Source organism: Bacillus rossius (genome assembly GCF_032445375.1).
Source record: "Bacillus rossius redtenbacheri isolate Brsri chromosome 9 unlocalized genomic scaffold, Brsri_v3 Brsri_v3_scf9_2, whole genome shotgun sequence".
Taxonomy (NCBI): Eukaryota; Metazoa; Arthropoda; class Insecta; order Phasmatodea; family Bacillidae; genus Bacillus; species Bacillus rossius.
In genome coordinates this window covers 32,198,670-32,217,848 of record NW_026962013.1, presented here as the reverse complement: position 1 = coordinate 32,217,848, position 19,179 = coordinate 32,198,670, and the positions used below count along the sequence as shown (strand labels likewise).

The 19,179-nt window shown below is 43.9% G+C and overlaps 1 protein-coding gene across 4 annotated transcripts in view; it reads right to left on the bottom strand.

Moving 5' to 3' along the window:
- The window catches only part of LOC134543171 (protein quick-to-court), a 119,942-nt gene extending 105,865 nt beyond the window's left edge, over positions 1–14,077 (bottom strand). For 2 of the 4 annotated variants that reach the window (XM_063388045.1, XM_063388047.1), the window contains exon 1: positions 13,972–14,077. In XM_063388045.1, coding sequence (XP_063244115.1) covers positions 13,972–14,056 — 85 coding nt within the window. In that variant the 5' untranslated portion in view covers positions 14,057–14,077. The remainder of the gene's footprint in view (positions 1–13,971) is intronic. The other 2 variants (XM_063388048.1, XM_063388049.1) reach the window with 1 other exon arrangement.
- Positions 14,078–19,179: the final 5,102 nt, after the last annotated feature.

Here is a 19,179-nt window from a genome sequence, read left to right as displayed (position 1 = left end):
ACTTGCTAAAGTCAACAGCAGGTGTACTTGTGTGATTATCATGACTGTTTTAGTCGGTCACGATAAAAAAAAAGTTATTTCCTCACGGCACTAAGGTACAGACAGTGCCTGTTAGTAAATATAAAGTTGTAACTAGGTATACGAGGTCTGGGAGATATGATTTAAGTCTTGACAGGACAAAAAAAAAAAGAATAAAGTTCAATATTATAATTATAACAAAAATATGGAAAAAATTTTGAAGATGGTGGGACCTAATCCCCCCTATCGTGAATGTACAAAAATGTGTACCTACCTGGACATAGAGTGTAAAAAATTCGCAAACGTAAGGAAATGATTGTCGAAAACGCATTTCTTTGTTGATACGCCAGGTTGTGTTAGCGTTGACTAAAGTCCACGAAACCAAAAAGAAACTTTATAGTTTTAACTGTTTTAATGAATTCCAACAAGATTGGCAGTATTATAATAAAATTCGTTGTTGAACATCAGTTCTAAAGCCGGGGTTTAGTTTTTTTTTCAAGTTCTTCTGCTACCGGCTCTCGCTAACAAGAAAACCTGATTGATAACATTGCATCCCAGCGTGACGTAATGCTGTCGCAATGCTCACACAGTCTTACGTTCATTATAATGTCTTCCGTGGGTAAAGTGCGCAGTGCATGGTTGTGAAGAGGTCGGTCTCAGTTTGTAATGCTGGGTGGCTTGGTCTCACGTGTCTTCTCCCACAGTACATTCACAACACTCTGTTGCTGAGGATACGCAGCACACAGCATGAAGTAGAACCACACTCAAGCGTATAAATACAGAATTGATTCAGTAAACTCTCGTCACAACTTGATTAATTAAGGAGACCATTGCTTGCTAATAATCGGCACAAACCAATTTTTTCGTTTCTTAGCCACGTAAGGAAGTGTGCATGTGTCCGGTATGCGTACCTGTGTGTACATGCATGCATACACACGTGATGTGTAGATGTTTTCGTACCTGTATGCGCACTCGCCACGTATGCATGATTTTTGAGTAGGTAACACGTAGGTCTACCCATGGTCCCCACCAAGGGTGGGGCTGGGTGGACCCCTGGGCCCAGCCGTGTCAGTGTGTGAAATAAATATACATACTCGCTGTGGTTATTTTAAAGTAAAATAATTTTATAAATAATGCTTAGTTTGGACTTATAAAATAGTAACCATAATTGCACCCAGTATTTTACGGTTAAATAACATTCTAAAAGATTGTAGGTAAGAAATAACCATGCAATTATAATGTAGCACGTGACTGTAAAATTTGGGGGGGGGGGGGGGCGCCTCCGATCCTGATGGGTCCAGGGCCCGTAATCGAATGTGGGGGCCATGCCCTAACCCGTAACTTTCCTACAAAATACACTTAAGTAGTTTCAGTTAGGCCAGGAAAAATAATTCCTTTCGCGGCCCCCGCGGTAGCTCGAGAACGGGTTTTTCGAGAGTTTGTCGATTAGGGGAGAGGGGAAGTCGCAGTCGACGGCCGCCGGCGGCCTCTGCCTCGCGGGCGAAGGAAGCGAGTCCTCTGTGCTCGCTCGCGCATGCGCGTGGCGCGACCGGTTCCGGCGCTGCACAGATAACTTCACACGGGACGCACCACAACGCCGAAATACCACAACGCCGAACGTACAATAACGCCGAATGCCAAATTGACTACAACGCCGACAGTTAGAAAACTGCTGTGTACCAAAACGCCGAATTACCACAACGCCGAAATACATTAACGCCGTCATTGCAGGACTGCCACAAAGGTTAGGTTAGGTAAGGTTAGCACACAAATTCATTCAGTTGTTTTACATTTTGCTCCTGTGGCCCCCCCTCCCCGCAGCAACATTTTTCGGCGTTACCGTATTTCGGCGTTGTGGTACACAGCAGTTTTCTAGCTGTCGGCGCGGCGTTGAGGTCAATTCGGCATTCGGCGTTATGGTATTCGGCGTTATTGTACGTTCGGCGTTGTGGTATTTCGGCGTTGTGGTAACGACCCATTTCACACCCGCGTAGCGCATTGTACCTCGGTCCAGGGGTCGGGCACTTTACACGGAGCAACGAACCAGATATTATACTAGCTATATTGCAAAAATAAAAATATATATATCGCTAATATTTAGGACATCAGGTATTTCATTTCACTTTATTTATTTTCAAAAAAAAATATGACACCCCCAAAATTTGACACTACTTTTAAAAACAAGAAACATAATTTTTTTATTAATTTGTATCACGTGTCGCATTTTTTGAACCTGGGCAAAACGATGAAGACAACATGGCGTGTTGAAAGCGAACGGAATATTTAAATGCTTTTCTTTACTCTCCCATCGTTGTGTCAGCTAAATAAAATGTTACCAAGCCCTAGGAAAAAAAAAAAAATTGCAGGGCTGCTGCTCCACATACTAACGAAACAATCCCTAGTTTCCTCGTACAAATTTTATACACATTTTGCGTATTTATTGTTCACGTACATAGAGGTATAGCATTTAGACATTTATTTTATGAATAACACGCGTAATTAAATTACTTGCGACACGTTTATTGTAAAATAATGGCGTGAGAACACCGCATTCACGTTTGTCAAGTTGGCGATCTTGTAGCACAGCTACTAAGGGAAAACGCGAAGATTCAATAGCATTGAGTGTCCACTCTGTACTAGTACTTTATTTGCTGTATGGTCCAATCCATGTCCACGGCCAAATAGAAAGGTCTCCAAATGCTAGATTCGCTCGTTATTCCTCGACTTGTATGCCCTTATCGAAGGGGTTGAAAAAAAAAAGGGGGGGGGGTGGTTCCGAAGTTTTCCAAGTTGGCCGATCGCTTGTTATAAAACACCATATTGCAAGGATTTATATGTTTTACTGTCCTATAGTATTTTAAATAACGCTAACCTAACTTAATGAGCCTTTAATTTTAGTTACGTATATTACGAATACCTAACCTAACCTAACCTACCATCCCGGAAAAAAAGAAAAAGCACTCTTATTTATTACATTGACCGAACCTAACATAATCTAACCTTTTAATTCGGTAAACTTCTAGACTGTTCGGGTTGTGGTTGTGGTTTTTATCCCTGTGAACTGTAGGCTGTCCGTACGTCCAGGCTTCTGCATTACTTTCCTCCCCTCGTGGTTCTGCTCCTAACTGAGCAACAGGGCTAGTCAGTCACCACTGAAGCCATTGGCGGACACCAGGAGGCGTTTGAGAACAACTTCCCCGTCGGGGTCGAACCCAGGAATTGTTCGCAAATATGATGAACGTGGCCGACTTTGCCGTGAATCTGTGGATTTTCCTGGGGCCTAACCCCCCACTTACACCCCGTTTCATTCCTTGTCAAGCTTAATTAGCACATCATCGCCTCACAACGTCTCTTATGACTTCGATGTCAACGAGACTTCTGAGCCCAATCAATTTCACTTCATGAGTAAGTCGCTCGTGTGTGAAAACCGATCACCGATCAGCGAAAGCAGTCCGCAGTAAACTGGAAGTGTATTCAAGCTCGCTGATCTTGATGATTGCCGAACAGGTGTGGGTGTGTTTTTTTCGCCCGTCGCTTTCTCTGATTTTTAAATTCGTTTTCACCAACGTATTCACGCTCACATCTTGGCTGTGACACCTCCGAGGCACCGATTTCTCATTGCGTATATTTACATGTTTAGAGTACAAACAATTGATTTTTGTTTCAAAAAAATGTTCCCTGAAGTGATAATAAAAAAAAATTCACAAAGCATTGTGGCTAGTGGTAAATTCAAAATGTTATTTGATAGCTTCAGTAGATGTAAATAGCGTAGTTCTTTGCCAACTATACGCAGGTGCTAGTTTTTTGCATATCTGAAATTTCCTTTCTCTAATATTTTACTTCGAGCAATAAAGATTTAATGGTAGTTGGAAATTTGAGCATATGACTGGCCCATCTCCTGATTGGAAGACATTAACTTATGAAAGGATTGAAGAGGGGAATCTATGGTACCCAGACACCAGGCAGGGGGGTTCCCGGTTGAGTTTTGAAAATTCTGATAGAGGGAGGAAAATACAACTCTATTGTTAACTCAGTTGACTGTAAGCCTTACAAGTTATGTGATGTGAGCAGGTCATGTTTACAGTTATGGACACGGTAACATTCAGCCTTAAGATTTTTCTATGAGTAACATCTTAGCTCTCGGTAGGAGTAATTTCGTGAATGCGACAGAAGTCGCATGGAACGGAAATGTGTAACCACGGTGCTGCCATCCGTTGCGGATGGCACGAACCAAAGTTCACAAAGCCAAAGGGAAACTTTATTATTAACTTTTTAACGAATTTAACCAAGATAGGCAGTAATTTAATAAAATTCCTAGTCGAAAATCAGGTCCAGAACCTTGGCTTAGTGTTTTTTCAAGTCTTTTTCGCTTTTATCTCAGAGTCGCTCTATTATATAGTTTATAATTTCGGACTGCTAATTAAATGATTCTATTGTCGACGCAGCTGCTCCGGCCTCGAATTATAGCGGCAGGTGCAGAAACTACGTTTGATTTGCGTCAATAAATGTGGTTGAAAACCAAATTTGCGTTTATTTATCACGCTCGGCATCATTTCATGTCCGATATTCGCATTGTAAGTGTAGGTATTTGCAACGCGAGAACACACGAATTTGCTCGTTACCGAGGATAAGAATGTTTCACATCAATTGAGAGTAGGAAAATATTTACTCACTTTTTTTTTTTCTGTTGGGTTTGAAAATTTGGGGGAGAGAGCCCGACAAATATTTTCGCACCCCGTGTTGTTGGTGTCTCTCGACGGGCCTGTGCACGCGAACAGACGCGACGTTGAAACCCCGTACTTGGTTCGCTCGCAGCTCACGAGCTACCACAGTTGAACACCAGAGTGAACACTGGCGCTAGTGGAGCGCGCGTGTGCGCTGGGCGCTGGGCGCTGGTCTCTCCCCTGTATGTTCTATGGTCTCTCCTCCGGCGTGTCTGAGCTCGCTGGCACGTGACCAGGGTGGTGGGAGGGGAGGTCCCTCCCTTCCGCGATCAAAATAAAAAAAATACAAACAAGCGAAGACTGAGTACTACGAAAACCATAGCAAATCAGCTACTTATTATAGATTATTCATAACGGTTATTGTAATTCTTAAGTGGGCTGCAACAATGTATTTCATACCCGTTACTGCCCGACATAACTTCACACACAGAAGCGGCATGAATTGCCCCCCCCCCCCTTTTTTTTCCCCACACACACATACAAGTAATCTGCATTAATTCCGGTTTGCACGCGTGTTTACATGTTTTAATAACATAATAAGTATAGCCCTATGTGTGTATTTATGGCTTTTTAAAAATAAAACATCAAATAATTGACTTTAAGAACAAAGTATTAAAAACAATTAAATAAAAACCGAACTATGAAATGCTCCACTGTCTTCAAGCAGAACCATTAGTTAAATTTGAACTCGTAAAGGTTGGAGCTCTAAACGTTTGCTATTCCCTGAGATTTTATTTAAGTGTGATGATAAATTTTCTTTTGAAATTCATCTTAAAATATATATTATACAAAATAATTATACATGTATTTATATAATGTATATTAATATATTATACAATTTATTATATGTGTATATATAATGGCTGCACTGTATAATGACCTTCACAAAATCCTGGCTACGGTGTTGGAGCTTGGCTGCTCACGTGGTCTGGCGTCGTCGCAGGAGACCCTTACGTGCCTGGGGAAATATTTGTAGACCTAGTCCCGGGTGCTTAAGGCCCTGTCGTACTGTCAAATTATCGTCTACAACTATATTTGACTCACCGCGGCCCCCACCTCAGACCATCCATTTTGCAAGGGATAATAAGCTGGAAAAAATTAATACGTCAAAACAAGCAATACGCTGTCAGAAATTACAGTATATTAATGGATTTTTCGACCAAGAATGCATCTGAAATGAAATACGAGTTCTTCATTTAAGATAACTTGGTTCTTCTTAAAATCTGCGCCGTACTTCAACTTTGGAATTCTGTAACTCGGTATAAACCTGGTAAACGCACACGCGGAAGAAAAAAAAAATATTTACCAATATTTTTCTGATTTGTTCATGTTCAAATGAAGTAAACTTTGCACCCGTAATTTTACGAAGATTCCTGGATAATTTTTAATCAACGTTCATCGTGAATTCAAGCTGAAAAATGTTTGACATTGTAAGCTACTAAAATAATTACTTATTATTTAAGTAATACGAGATGTGTACAGATATCATTATTATGTCTCATTCAACCTATGTTTATGTGGAAAATAAAAATTCTTCAGTAGATCGTGGTCTATCTTTAGTAAGTCCCATTCTCAAGTGCATCCCAAACGTATGACGCTTTCTATGCATGCCCTAAATAAAATCGATGGCCATTATGCTAGCTTGAGTACGGGGTGAACGTATAAGCAATTTATACCACGACATTCCTATACAAATTTACAGTGCATTTCACAAGATTTTCACTGAGGGAAAATTGCACGCATCAGTTTGTTTCGTGATTCTGATAAAAATTATATTATTTTAATGCAGGTTTTTTTTTTCAAGCTGCGAACAAAGAGTTTACTCCACATTTTAAAATAAATTGCAATTTATAATATGAGTTGGCAGTATCACTATTACTATTTGATGCTTTCAGGAACTACCTTTCTGGACGTGAATCACACGTTGTTTCTGCACCCGCCGCTAGAATTCGCTGCCGGAGCAGTTACTTCGACTATCGAATAATTCGAACTGCAGAGCGACATAATGAAACGGCGTAGCTTTTAAACGATTATTTAGAAAAGTCGTTGTTCCACTTTTTTTTTTTTGCGTCTCGCGTTATTGCGTTTCTTGAGTAGTTTATAAACCCCGGCCTTACGCAGAACGATTTATCTGTCTTCCTCCTCGATAAAAACTGTTCCCTCGAGTCGTCGACGATGAAGGGCCTCAACGCCTCTTCCCCTGCTGCACCAGTCGCTCGGGTCGGAAATAGCAGCAGCTGCCAGGAGCTGACAGGCACTCACGCATCCCTTCATTGCTCCCGTGGGACATTCCTGGAGGAGCCGTCGGCAACTCCCGTGTTTCCGCTCTGGTCCGCTGCTCTGTCTGATGTCAACACGACGACGAATCTCGTGTGCTGGCGCGGACTAATGAACTACGTACCTCTCTCCTCTCACGAGTCTCTACTTCACTGAAGTAAAAACGTATTTTAAAAATATCACTATTTCCCCTTCGTTTCTAACATATTTTTTTTTCCCCCTTCAAAACATGGATTTTTGAATGTCTTTGTAAACATAAATTGATTTACAAAGCAACAATTCCTAGTTTAGGGCGATTAAAATTGTCACTGATATATTTAGAAAAAAAAGTTTTCTTTCGCCAGAATGTGTAAGTAGTAACTTCACATAAAATTTGTTTTGAACAATGGAGATTATTCTCATAAATATTCGTGACTACAAAGTTCAATTTTTTCTCTTATATTAAATGCATCAACTTAACTTCTCGTGTTTGGCAGTTGTCATCTGCTGCTTTTTAATTAAATAAGGATGCTTCTGTGGCCAAAAAAAGAAAAGTAGTCTGGGTAGTAACTTCCGTGCCAAAAACCTTGATCCAATTGCAGGAATAGCTTGAACGTAGGTCTGCTGTTGCTTTGTCGCGGCCTCGTCTCTGGTGAAGCTGTGGTGACGGGGTGGACGTCGCTCAGTCGTTCAGTTGTCGTGTTGTTTGCCCGGCGCCAGCTCTTGGGTAGAGCAGCCTCACACTCTGAGGCGGGAGTGGACCGTTCGGCCCAGTGCAGCTGACCGAGGACGTGCTGACAAGGAGTGGCTAGCAGGAAGATTGGGTGTAGAAGAGAGGATGCCCGCGGTCTCACAAAGAGTCGCTAGCGGAAAGGATGGAAGTTGGAGAGAGGGATGCCCGCGGTCTCACTAAGAGTCGCTAGCAGAGGATTGCCCGCGGTCTCACAAAGAGTCGCTAGCGGATGGGTGGGCCGAGAGAGGTAGAATGAGAGAGAGAGAGAAGGAAGCCCGCGGTTTCACTAAGAGTCGCTAGCAGAGGATTGCCCGCGGTCTCACAAGGAGTCGCTAGCGGATAGGTGCGAGAGAATGAGAGAGAGAAGGAAAGAGAGAAGGAAAGCCCGCGGTCTCACGAAGAGTCGCTAGCTGAGGAAAGGAAGATGAGGAATTCAAGCCAATGATACCACTTTTACTGAGGTAATATTTATTCTCCCAGATAGGCTGGGAGAGAGGAAAGCTCACAATGATATCTATTCTCCCAGATTGGCTGGGAGATGAGAGCTGTCTAGGCTTGTTAGCCCGCACAATTTATACAAGTTTCTTCTAGAACCATCTGTGTTAAAGTTTTACATATTTCTATCTCTTTTGCCTGATGATGATCTTTTGCATTTTACAATATTATTTCCACATCTACAAAACATACTTCCAGCATACACTTAATAATCTACCTAAATATTTACAATAATAACATCTATAAAATAACTATGATACATTGTCTCTTTATATTTACACTGCCATCTGGTGGCGAGTGGTGGCACTACCAGGGCCATGGCTGCAGTGTTGCGCCGCGGACAGGACTGTGACCCGGGTTTTTTATTTAATAAAGAGGAGGTACGACGTCAGACGCCCCCCCCCCCTGGAAAAGCCCGGGTCTAGGCTGTCCGCGCGCCCTCCAGCAGGCGCATGATGCCTTCTCTCCTCGTAGTTGCGAGCGTCATGGCGGGCCTGCCGGTTCTGGACTCCCTGGGTCGCCATTCACCAGTGTGGCCAGTTCGCAGCCGGTGACATAATCTGCCCGGAACAGTGGGGGCCGGCGGCGTCGTCGGCGGTGTCTCTGGTTGTCCTCAGCTGGTTCCTCCACGTTGACCCGGAATTCGGCATCGGCGAGGGAGGCTCCATGCCCCCACCCACCTCGGGTAGGGGAGGGTGGTTCTGTTGTCTCAATGTCTTCCGGTTCTGTCACCAGGGGCTGTTCCTCTGTGGTGTTTACGCCCGCCTCTGGTGTCCCCGTGACATCAAGGATCTGAATTCGTGCTGGGTGCCTCCGGTGCTGTCGCCTCGGGGTCGTGGCAGGGGCTTCTGCAGGCCTCTCCATTCTTGTCCTTGGGCTCGGTGTTCCCTGGAACAGATGCTGCATTCCTTGGGGTGAGACAGATTGGTGGTTGTCCGGCATTGTTCCTGCCACATCTGGCGTAGGATCCCCCACGGCATTGCCCCCTTCTGGGAGTGCTGTTTTCCGGATGTGGTCCCGGTGTACTTTTCGCCTTTGCCTACCCCGGCGCACCAAATACGTACTTTGGCTTAGCTGCTTCAGGATGCGGTGTGGCCCCGACCACCTGGGGCTCAGTCCAGCACAGTAGTTCCTAATTGCATTGGACAGGGGATGTGTGCGGACATACACGTGGTCACCGGGCTGTAGCTCCGGTGGTTGTCGTGTGGTCTGCGGGGTTATCTGCTGAGTGTAGGCCCTCTGGGGTTCTCGCGCTGTTGTCAGCTCAATCGCTTGCCGCCGACAGCGATCCTCGGGGCCTTCCACTTCATCTGACACTCCCTGGGCCGTCCATTCGCCGGGCATGGTCCGTATCTCCTCCAGTCCTTCTGCTTGCTTTGCTCGTCGATGCTCAGCATCTGAGGAGGTGCGTTGGGCGTCGAGAACTCGTTGTTTGAGTTCGATCAGGTCTGCTGGAGGTGGGTCATCATCTCCCACAGTGAGCAGGCGACAGGTCATGTCTCTTGGCCTGTGGTCGTGTGACCTGTGGGAAGGTGGTATGCTTCCTAGTGTATCTACTGCCAGGCGCTCACGTTTACCTAAATTTAACAGGCCTGATGCTGGTGAAATCAAGGCATCCTGCTCTACCAACCATGGCTGTCCGAGTACCAAATCTTCTCTGAGTCCTTCTACCACGACTGCTGAAGTTTGGGTCACCATCTCCCGTATACCCACAGTGATGATAGCATCTCCAATGGCTGTCCCGGTTCCAGTGTTCGTAGCAAGGCGCAGGGCACAGCGTCTGGGTGTGATATCTGCGGGTGGTACACAGTGCTGGGCGACGAATACATGGCTCGCCCCTGTGTCTATAAGTGCGGCAGTCTGTCTCCCGTTCAGGGTGATGGGGATCCGCATCAGTCGGTTTTCTAGCGTGGTGAGCTGCCCCAGTTGTTCAATGTTGTTCTCTGTGGCTTGCGGCAGGGGATTGGCTGGTACGGGGGTTAAGTCTGTAGGTCCTACACCCCCTACTGCCCATTTTCCCGCTGGTTGTTGTTGCTGTTGGTGTCTCTGGCAGTCCTGATGCCAGTGATACGTGCCCTGTGGGCATCCAAGACGGCACTGTGGTGGTCGGCTTCCATCGCGCCGATTGCCTGCATTCCGCCATTCTGGAGATGTGTTCTGGTCTGTTGCACCAGGTGGGCCCTCGATTGCCCGTGTTGCTGTCCGCCATGGACGTTCCTGCGGTATGGCCCTGCTTGTTTCTGCAGGTGCTCCAACCTGCTGTCTGGGTCCTTGTTCGGGGATAGTTGTCCCGGTCCGACGTCTCAGGAGGTGTCGTAGGTTGCCTTCTGTAGCTGTTGCCTGTCGTACATAGTCCTCTACTGTTCCATTGCAGTATGGCCTGAGGAACGGTTGCAATTCTTCTCGCATTAACGCAGTAACTTCTGGCAAAGCTTGCTCGGGGTCTTCTCCTGGGGCTATGCGCCGGTACAGCCGCAGCTTGTTTGCCACGAACTGCTCTACTGACTCCGAGTCCTTTTGGGTCTCGCCGTAGAAGCGAGCCTTACAGCTCATGACTGCCATGCTGTCGTCGAAGCGCCGTGTTAAGCGGGTAGCGAACTCCTGCCACTGCATGTCATAGCGCCCCCACAGGTTCCACCACTCACGAGCTTGCCCGCGTAATTGCTCACTCGTGCGTTGTGTCCATTCTTCAATCTGCACCCCGCATTGTGTCAACCGTCCCTGACACCACTGCACAAACTCACATGGGTCCTCATGCGCTAGCCCACTGAACTCTGGTAGCACTATGCGTCCTGTTGCGGTAGCTGTCCGCCCCATATGCACGTTTGGTTGCACTGCTGGGCTTGCACGTACCTCCCAGTCTATGAGGTTTGCCCCTGCGTTCTGTGTTGGTGCCTGTGTGGTCCTTGGTGTTGCTATTGTATCCCAAACCAAGGTACCAGTTGGTAACTCTGATCTCACTGGTTTGCCCTCAGATGTGTTGTGCCACGGTCCCTCTCCTGTCATTAGGTCCAAGTCCCTTGGTGGTTGACCTGTTTCGCCTGTGGTTGTCAGTCTGTGTGGTAGCATTGTGTCACGAATTTCTACAAGTTTTGTCCTGCACACCTTCTTCTACACTTGTATAGTGAATATACACACTTCGGGTCGCCGAATCCTGCTGACTGTTCTTGAACTCTGGTAGTCTCGATGATGGAGTGCCACACGTTCGGGCGCCAAATGTCGCGGCCTCGTCTCTGGTGAAGCTGTGGAGACGGGGTGGACGTCGCTCGGTCGTTCAGTTGTCGTGTTGTTTGCCCGGCGCCAGCTCTTGGGTAGAGCAGCCTCACACTCTGAGGCGGGAGTGGACCGTTCGGCCCAGTGCAGCTGACCGAGGACGTGCTGACAAGGAGTGGCTAGCAGGAAGATTGAGTGTAGAAGAGAGGATGCCCGCGGTCTCACAAAGAGTTGCTAGCGGAAAGGATGGAAGTTGGAGAGAGGGATGCCCGCGGTCTCACTAAGAGTCACTAGCAGAGGATTGCCCGCGGTCTCACAAAGAGTCGCTAGCGGATGGGTGGGCCGAGAGAGGTAGAATGAGAGAGAGAGAGAAGGAAGCCCGCGGTTTCACTAAGAGTCGCTAGCAGAGGATTGCCCGCGGTCTCACAAGGAGTCGCTAGCGGATAGGTGCGAGAGAATGAGAGAGAGAAGGAAAGAGAGAAGGAAAGCCCGCGGTCTCACGAAGAGTCGCTAGCTGAGGAAAGGAAGATGAGGAATTCAAGCCAATGATACCACTTTTACTGAGGTAATATTTATTCTCCCAGATAGGCTGGGAGAGAGGAAAGCTCACAATGATAACTATTCTCCCAGATTGGCTGGGAGATGAGAGCTGTCTAGGCTTGTTAGCCCGCACAATTTATACAAGTTTCTTCTAGAACCATCTGTGTTAAAGTTTTACATATTTCTATCTCTTTTGCCTGATGATGATCTTTTGCATTTTACAATATTATTTCCACATCTACAAAACATACTTCCAGCATACACTTAATAATCTACCTAAATATTTACAATAATAACATCTATAAAATAACTATGATACATTGTCTCTTTATATTTACACTGCCATCTGGTGGCGAGTGGTGGCACTACCAGGGCCATGGCTGCAGTGTTGCGCCGCGGACAGGACTGTGACCCGGGTTTTTTATTTAATAAAGAGGAGGTACGACGTCAGCTTGACGAATCACGCAGTTCCTTTTTTCTTGCCGTAATCATCGTGATCATGCTTCGATTTACATATTTTTGGAACAACAAATAAACATAACTGAGTCAAACCAACTCTTTTTTTCTCCCCGCGAACGGACAATGTAAGTACGTTCAAGAAAGTGCATTGCACATGCACAATATCTGACCAGGGGAGGTGGGTGGGTCTCATTGTTTGAAAATGCAGTAAATTTAATGCATGGAACTTTCCCGCGGTGAACACCTCAAATGAACTAAGAGTTCTTTGTAATTCAAGATAGTTGCTTGGCCCGGGGGGGGGGGAGGGGGGAAGCCTACAGTTCATAGGGATGAGAGCCACACCTGAACAGTTATGAAGTTCTCCGAAGTTGGCCGATAGTTCGTGGAAAAACACCATATTGCAAGAATTTATCCCGATGTTTTGAGTTATATAACAACCACATTGCTTGTTTTTTAAGCGACAACAGGATAATTTCAAGGATTTTTTTGTATTTTTATAATTCATACCCAATATCTTCTTTCTGTCTATGATTTTTTTTATTATAAAATCAAACTTTTTCCAGTTTTCACACCCCTTTTGGATTGAATTTGATATGTATATGCATGTATACGTGTTAATGAGTAAATTTACTACCTCTGTTTCATAAAATACGTTAGGTATTAAAATGTGATTGAATACCAAATATCAAAACATCCAAACTGTATTATTAGTAGGGATAATAGACTACTCTTTTATTTTATTTAAATTTCCTACTTCAAATTTGTATCAAGACAAACGCTCAATCAAAACAGTTAAGTGACAAAGGAGTAGCGCCGAAAGTAGCCCAGTCTTCATCTTCCTTTGTGTTCGGGGGGAGAGGTGCAGGTGTAAGTGGGTTGACGTGTGATCTCGTAATTCACAACTTTCCCAGGTGCACACATCTCTTGGTTGAGTGACTGAACTCGCATAACACAACCGACGCTCAAGTGTCGTTTCAGCCCCGGGTAAAGTGGGGAATTTGGTGAAGGAGGGGAGAGGGAACAAGACATGGTGGTAAGAAGGGCCTGGATGTGTACAATATTTGCCAAGTTAATAACTGAATTAAAAAATAGAACGGCTCCACGCTTCTGTTAACTTTACGCAGCTACAAAACAGACGAACCCAACGATTATGCTAAACAGGTAATGCGAACCACACAACGACCGACGACAGCACAGAGGAACACATGATGCTTCCTACGACAAAACAGTTGCGACTGTTCTCGTAATCAGACTGAACGCAAGCAGAAATACCTTCTCGTATTTCAGGAAAGATATTCTTAACATCGATATAGTAAAACTGAAACGTAGTAGTGTCTGTACATGGAATATACGCTCGGGCGCACACATGATGGGTACAGCCCCATACTGCATATATAGGCAATGCGACGTGGCCTCTTGAGTTATTAATTTTTGCGTCACCTTGCCATTTCTTGCGTTCTAGCGTTTCTGGTGTAGTTTATAAACCCGGTCTAATACATGCATGGGCGAACGAAACAGTCGTTCAGTACTTACCATTCGCCATTGGTCGGTCAGAGGATGACCTTGGAGCCTCTATTCGTCCCCTCCGCTTGTGCCGAGTGAAATCTGTTGTGGACATAGCGGTGGCGGGCAGCTTTCTCGACCCGTTTCCCTGCGACGCTGTCCGGATACCGCTTATCACATCCGCCCCTCAAGGGTGTTCGAATCAATTCATAATGTAACTATCAGTTTATCAGTCAAATAAGTGACTATTTAATTGTTTAAAAAAAAAAATAATGGCTTACTTTTATTTAAAGCCTATCACGAACAAAGAGCTTGTGATTACGTGAGTATGATGTGTTAGTGTGATTAATGACGTGGGTTTTTGAATACAAAAGATCTAATTTTATATTTTCTTGTAATTTAAAGCCCCTACTCCTCTCCTGAACAAAATTTCATCTATCTGCCGCACCACTGAAGATGCACCACCAAATATGTTCTTTCCAGTATTGAATGACATATAGTGTACGTGGATTCTGGCAGATGTTATTTATTGTGTTTTTTCTTTAATTTAATTAACTTAACTAAAGTTTATTTTTCATATCACATGAGCTTGCGGTTTTTTTTTACACTTTCATTTCTTCAGGCAGCTTCAGCACTCTTTTGACATGTCATCCGGAGACTAATTTTGGCCTCAGAACGTTTCAAGGTTCATTCACTCTTGCAATAGCACAAACTGATTATTTCCAAGAATTTTAAATTCAAAAGTGTGCAGGCTAGCATGAATGTTTAATTTTTGTTGCATGGTATATTTCAACAAGGTGTTTGCGATGAGTTGGTAGCGGTGCAGCCAACGGTGTATTTCGGGCGAGTCCAAGTTCCGCGCACACGCACGTGGCGTGTCTGAAGTTCGTAACGGAACGACCCTCGCGCTCCGGTGCTCTCGTGGCTGGGTAAAAAAGAGTTCCACTGGAACCGCAACAACAATGCGACGGGCGCGACACGTTAGACGCGACGGAATAAAACAATTTTACAGCCAATCACGTCCTACTCATCTGTGACGTCAGAGCGATAAAGTTCGCGGGCACGATAGACTTTCCGATAAAGGTGGGTTTACGTTTGAAAAACTTACGAATTATGGATCTAACCTGTATACCGACGAGCACGAGGTTAAGTAATATCCCGTTTATGATTGAATTAGTGGTCATTAATACCAGCCAATAAAAACAGGCGAGAAAGCAGCCATGTTATTTAAGTTGAATTTTGTATTCGTAGTTATCGTCTGCATTTTGAAATGTATTTCTGTTTATAATCGTTGTTGATTAATAATTTGTTTAGCGTAACATTTTTATTTATGGTGAAATTGGTTATGCACCTATGTTCTTGAAAAAAAAAAACGTACACATGGTTACGATTGAACTTAAAAATGGCAACATTTCAGCTTGTAACTTAGAATCCATACACAATTCAGAATCGAGGATATTTAACTTTAATATATAAATACTAGGTCTTGTAATGGTAATATCATCTATTCCGAGCCTCCATAAAATGTCTTTAAGGTAAGAAAATATATTCATGAAATGTAAATAGGTATAATATACTCGTATAATAGAAAAAAATGAATAAATCAGAATAATTAATTTACGAAATCATAAAACATAATAAATATTACAATTAGAGCTTTTTATGAATTTTCGTGCAATGTTCTTCTTGGTATTTTATCATTTCTAGAACATGATGCTAGTAATTCTGTATTTCCTACTCATTTCGTACTGTATCATAATCTCATAATCTTTTTTCCCAATGAAACATTATTTAGCGCCAACAACACATTCTACTGTGCTCTGATTGGCGCTTCCCTTAATTCTCAAGAAAAAAGATAAAATATAACCATCTCTTTTAAGTTTTAAGTCATCATATGTTTCGCACACTACCCGTCAAAATTCCTACTCGACAATCATAAACCATTCCACTAGTAAACATAGTAATATGTTAAGTTCATGGCTGATTCTTAAATCATAAGTCTTAATTTTCAATGGCAAACCCAGCTTAAGAACGTTTTTGTTTGTAAACATCTTAGCTCTCGGTATACATCATTTGGTAGAAGTAATTTTGTGAATGGAACGGACTATTGGAAAGGAAATATACAAATACGGTGCTGCCACCCGTGGAAGTTTAAGAAAACTCGAAAAGATGGCAGGCCCACGTATTTCATCAATATGTAGTGCTTTCGTGATCATCGCAGAATTTACACCGCGCATAGGTAATAAAATTAAAACTTTATAATAGTACAAATATCCTTTAATACTTTATGTGTTAATTTATAGTCATATAAAAAAATCAATTCCACTTTGAAAATACGTTAAAATACCGGCATGACAACCCTCATAATTGAAATGTAGCGTTCATCATACTGTAGAGACACAACAAATTGTTAAGCCTACATATTTGTATTCGACGCCATGTTTCATAAAATAATTTCGTGATGTATTTTTACTGTTAAATCTTAAATTTTGAATCAGCTAAATAAGGTAAAGGTTCGTTTGTATTAAATATTTACAGACATTTCTGTCGCTTAAGCAAAAACAAGTATACATATTATACTTAGTGTTATAATATATGTTTAAAATGTTTTCAGAATTTTGTTGTATGATTTTAATGTATCTTTTGAACTGTAACTTCTAGTTTGAAAAATAAAGGATAGCACCACGTTCGTAATACGTTAGTGATCCAAAATTTTTTAATATCTTTGACTCCATTTATGTTGCAACACAATTTTCGTGGCTAATAAATTACAGGTATATTTTAAGTTGCCTTTACATCTTGTTATGACTGTTCAAGATTTCAAAATGTATTCAAGGATAATTTCACTACCATAAAGTTTACTTTGGTACATCAATATGCTTAGTACAACTCTCGATGTTCGCGAAAGTTAATATGTATGGGTGCATGTTGCCACACATGGGTCCACCATATTTTCAACTTCGGGTCGTGGCTATAGCAGTTTCTACATGCATGCGCATTCGATTCTCAATCTGTTAAATTTCCGTTGTGTATTACGCGCTTATTTCATGGCATTTCTGGTGCATATAAAATTTCACCCTCAACGCACCTAAAGAAGTATAACCTCAAAAACGTAGGCGATGATAATTCCGTTTCAGGAGCAAATGTCACAGGTTCAGCATTGAGGCATTTACATGCGACGCGTTCTGTACTCCCGTTGTTCGGCTAACCCTAAGAAAGCAATAGTACCATATTGTTAAACACAATTATAGTAAGGTTTAAAAAAGGGGAAATATTTTATTTACTTTTCGTATATTTATTATTCTCTGCATTAGTTTAAATAATTCTATATTTAAATTCGTGTCCGAGGTTTGTATTAGGTTTATTTTTTATTTTTTTTTTGCAATATGAGAAATCATAAATTTCCTCTTTACCTAGGTTAGATATTTACACATCACCGGAGAATACTGAAATAACTGCTCACTTTTTTTTAAATTTCCATCGTTTCTCTGGCGCAACGTTTGTGAAATGAGCGTCAGAATTTTGTATTCCAATGGTGATTAAACTGTTGCATTACAATCATTACTCAAGTATTTTTGAGGGTTTGTTTACTAAATTCGTTTGTAAAATTCGTTTTTTTTTTTTACGGGGACGCTGGCGACGAGGGTGGCCGGCCAGCCCGCACTTCTATTGACCACTAACCGGTAATCCATTAGCAAAGGTTCCCCCCTTCTCTCTAGCTCTCTCGAGGGTTCCGCACGTTCCCAGAGTCCCGTCTGTGTCAAGTGGCATAACCGTGACGCCATTGTTCTTGGAGCTTCGAGTGTCGAGTCGGGGATTCTAAAGACGCGACACTACGGAGGGCTGCTAGACCTTCCCAGGACGTATCGTTTCACCGTAGAATACGGAAGATGAAGCGGCAGTTGTAGTTGCACTTATCAAAGTAACCGAAACCAAAAAAGTATAAGCAAAGATGCCTGCCACGACAACTGAGCTGATGGACTGATTGATGTTGTAGCCCGCGAGACGGCAGTTCGGACTGAGTGCCACCTGTCGTCTGCTGAGACCAGTGGCGTAGCAAGCGGGTGGCAGGGATGGCCTCCGCCAGGGGCGCCGGAGCAGGAAGGGAGAGTGGGGGGGGGGGTCCCCGATGCGACGGTTTCGCGTTACTGAACCCTCCCACCTCCCTTCTTTAATCCAAGAGGGGACGCCATTTTCGATTCTGGCCAGGAGCGCCAGTCACCTTACCTACGCCACTGGCTGAGATTCCACGCACGCAGCCTCGGGTCCACACTGGTGCGGAAATTCCACGGAACTTGACTAATCAGCACGGCAGTTTGGACTGACGATCGTGTGCGGGGGGCTTCTAGCCGCAGCGGCAGAAGCGCGCGGTGTGACACGGACTAACGGTCAGCCCCGCCACGACTGGCCGAGCGCGGCGAACCCCGCGGGCGGGAAGCAGAGCAGAGCGTGACCCGCGCGACGTCGGGACGAAACACCTTCCTCCCGAACACACCCTACTGCAGCTCCGCACCGGCTGTCATAGACGAACACCCGGGAGAACAAGCCCACATCAGCTCATGTAAAACAACATTCCGTTTGGACGGAATATCACAACACAAGACGACGAGACAGTTCCAGCAAGAACAGTAAATACATAAAAAAGAAAACAACCTTTACACAGCTACAAAACAGACGAACCCGACGATTATGCTAAACAGATAATGCGAACCACACAACGACCGACGACAGCACAGACGAACAAATCAGGCTTCCTACGACAAAACGGTTGCGACTGTTCCCGTTATCAGACTGCACGCAAGCAGAAATACCTTCTCGTATTTCAGGAAAGATATTCTTAACATCGATATAGTAAAACTGAAACGTAGTAGTGTCTGTACATAGAATATACGCTCGGGCGCACACATGATGGGTACAGCCCCATACTGCATATATAGGCAATTCGACGTGGCCTCTGAGTTTCCTGGAATGTGTAATCAGCATTTAGAAGCCCCCGCCTTCACAACCTAACAGTCTGTATCACGTTAAGTGGTCTCAAATTTGAAAATTCTCAAGAGTACCAACGGTGGTACCCATTTCCCAACTGACACTTGCAAACGATGTTTGTTTAGGAACACTGACGACAACGTGAAGTTGTTTACGAACACTATTGATAGAAAAAACAGTGACGGAATGATATGTAGACCAATGATAGAACTTTTGAGTCACGTTACACATGAGACAGACTTCACCACTAGA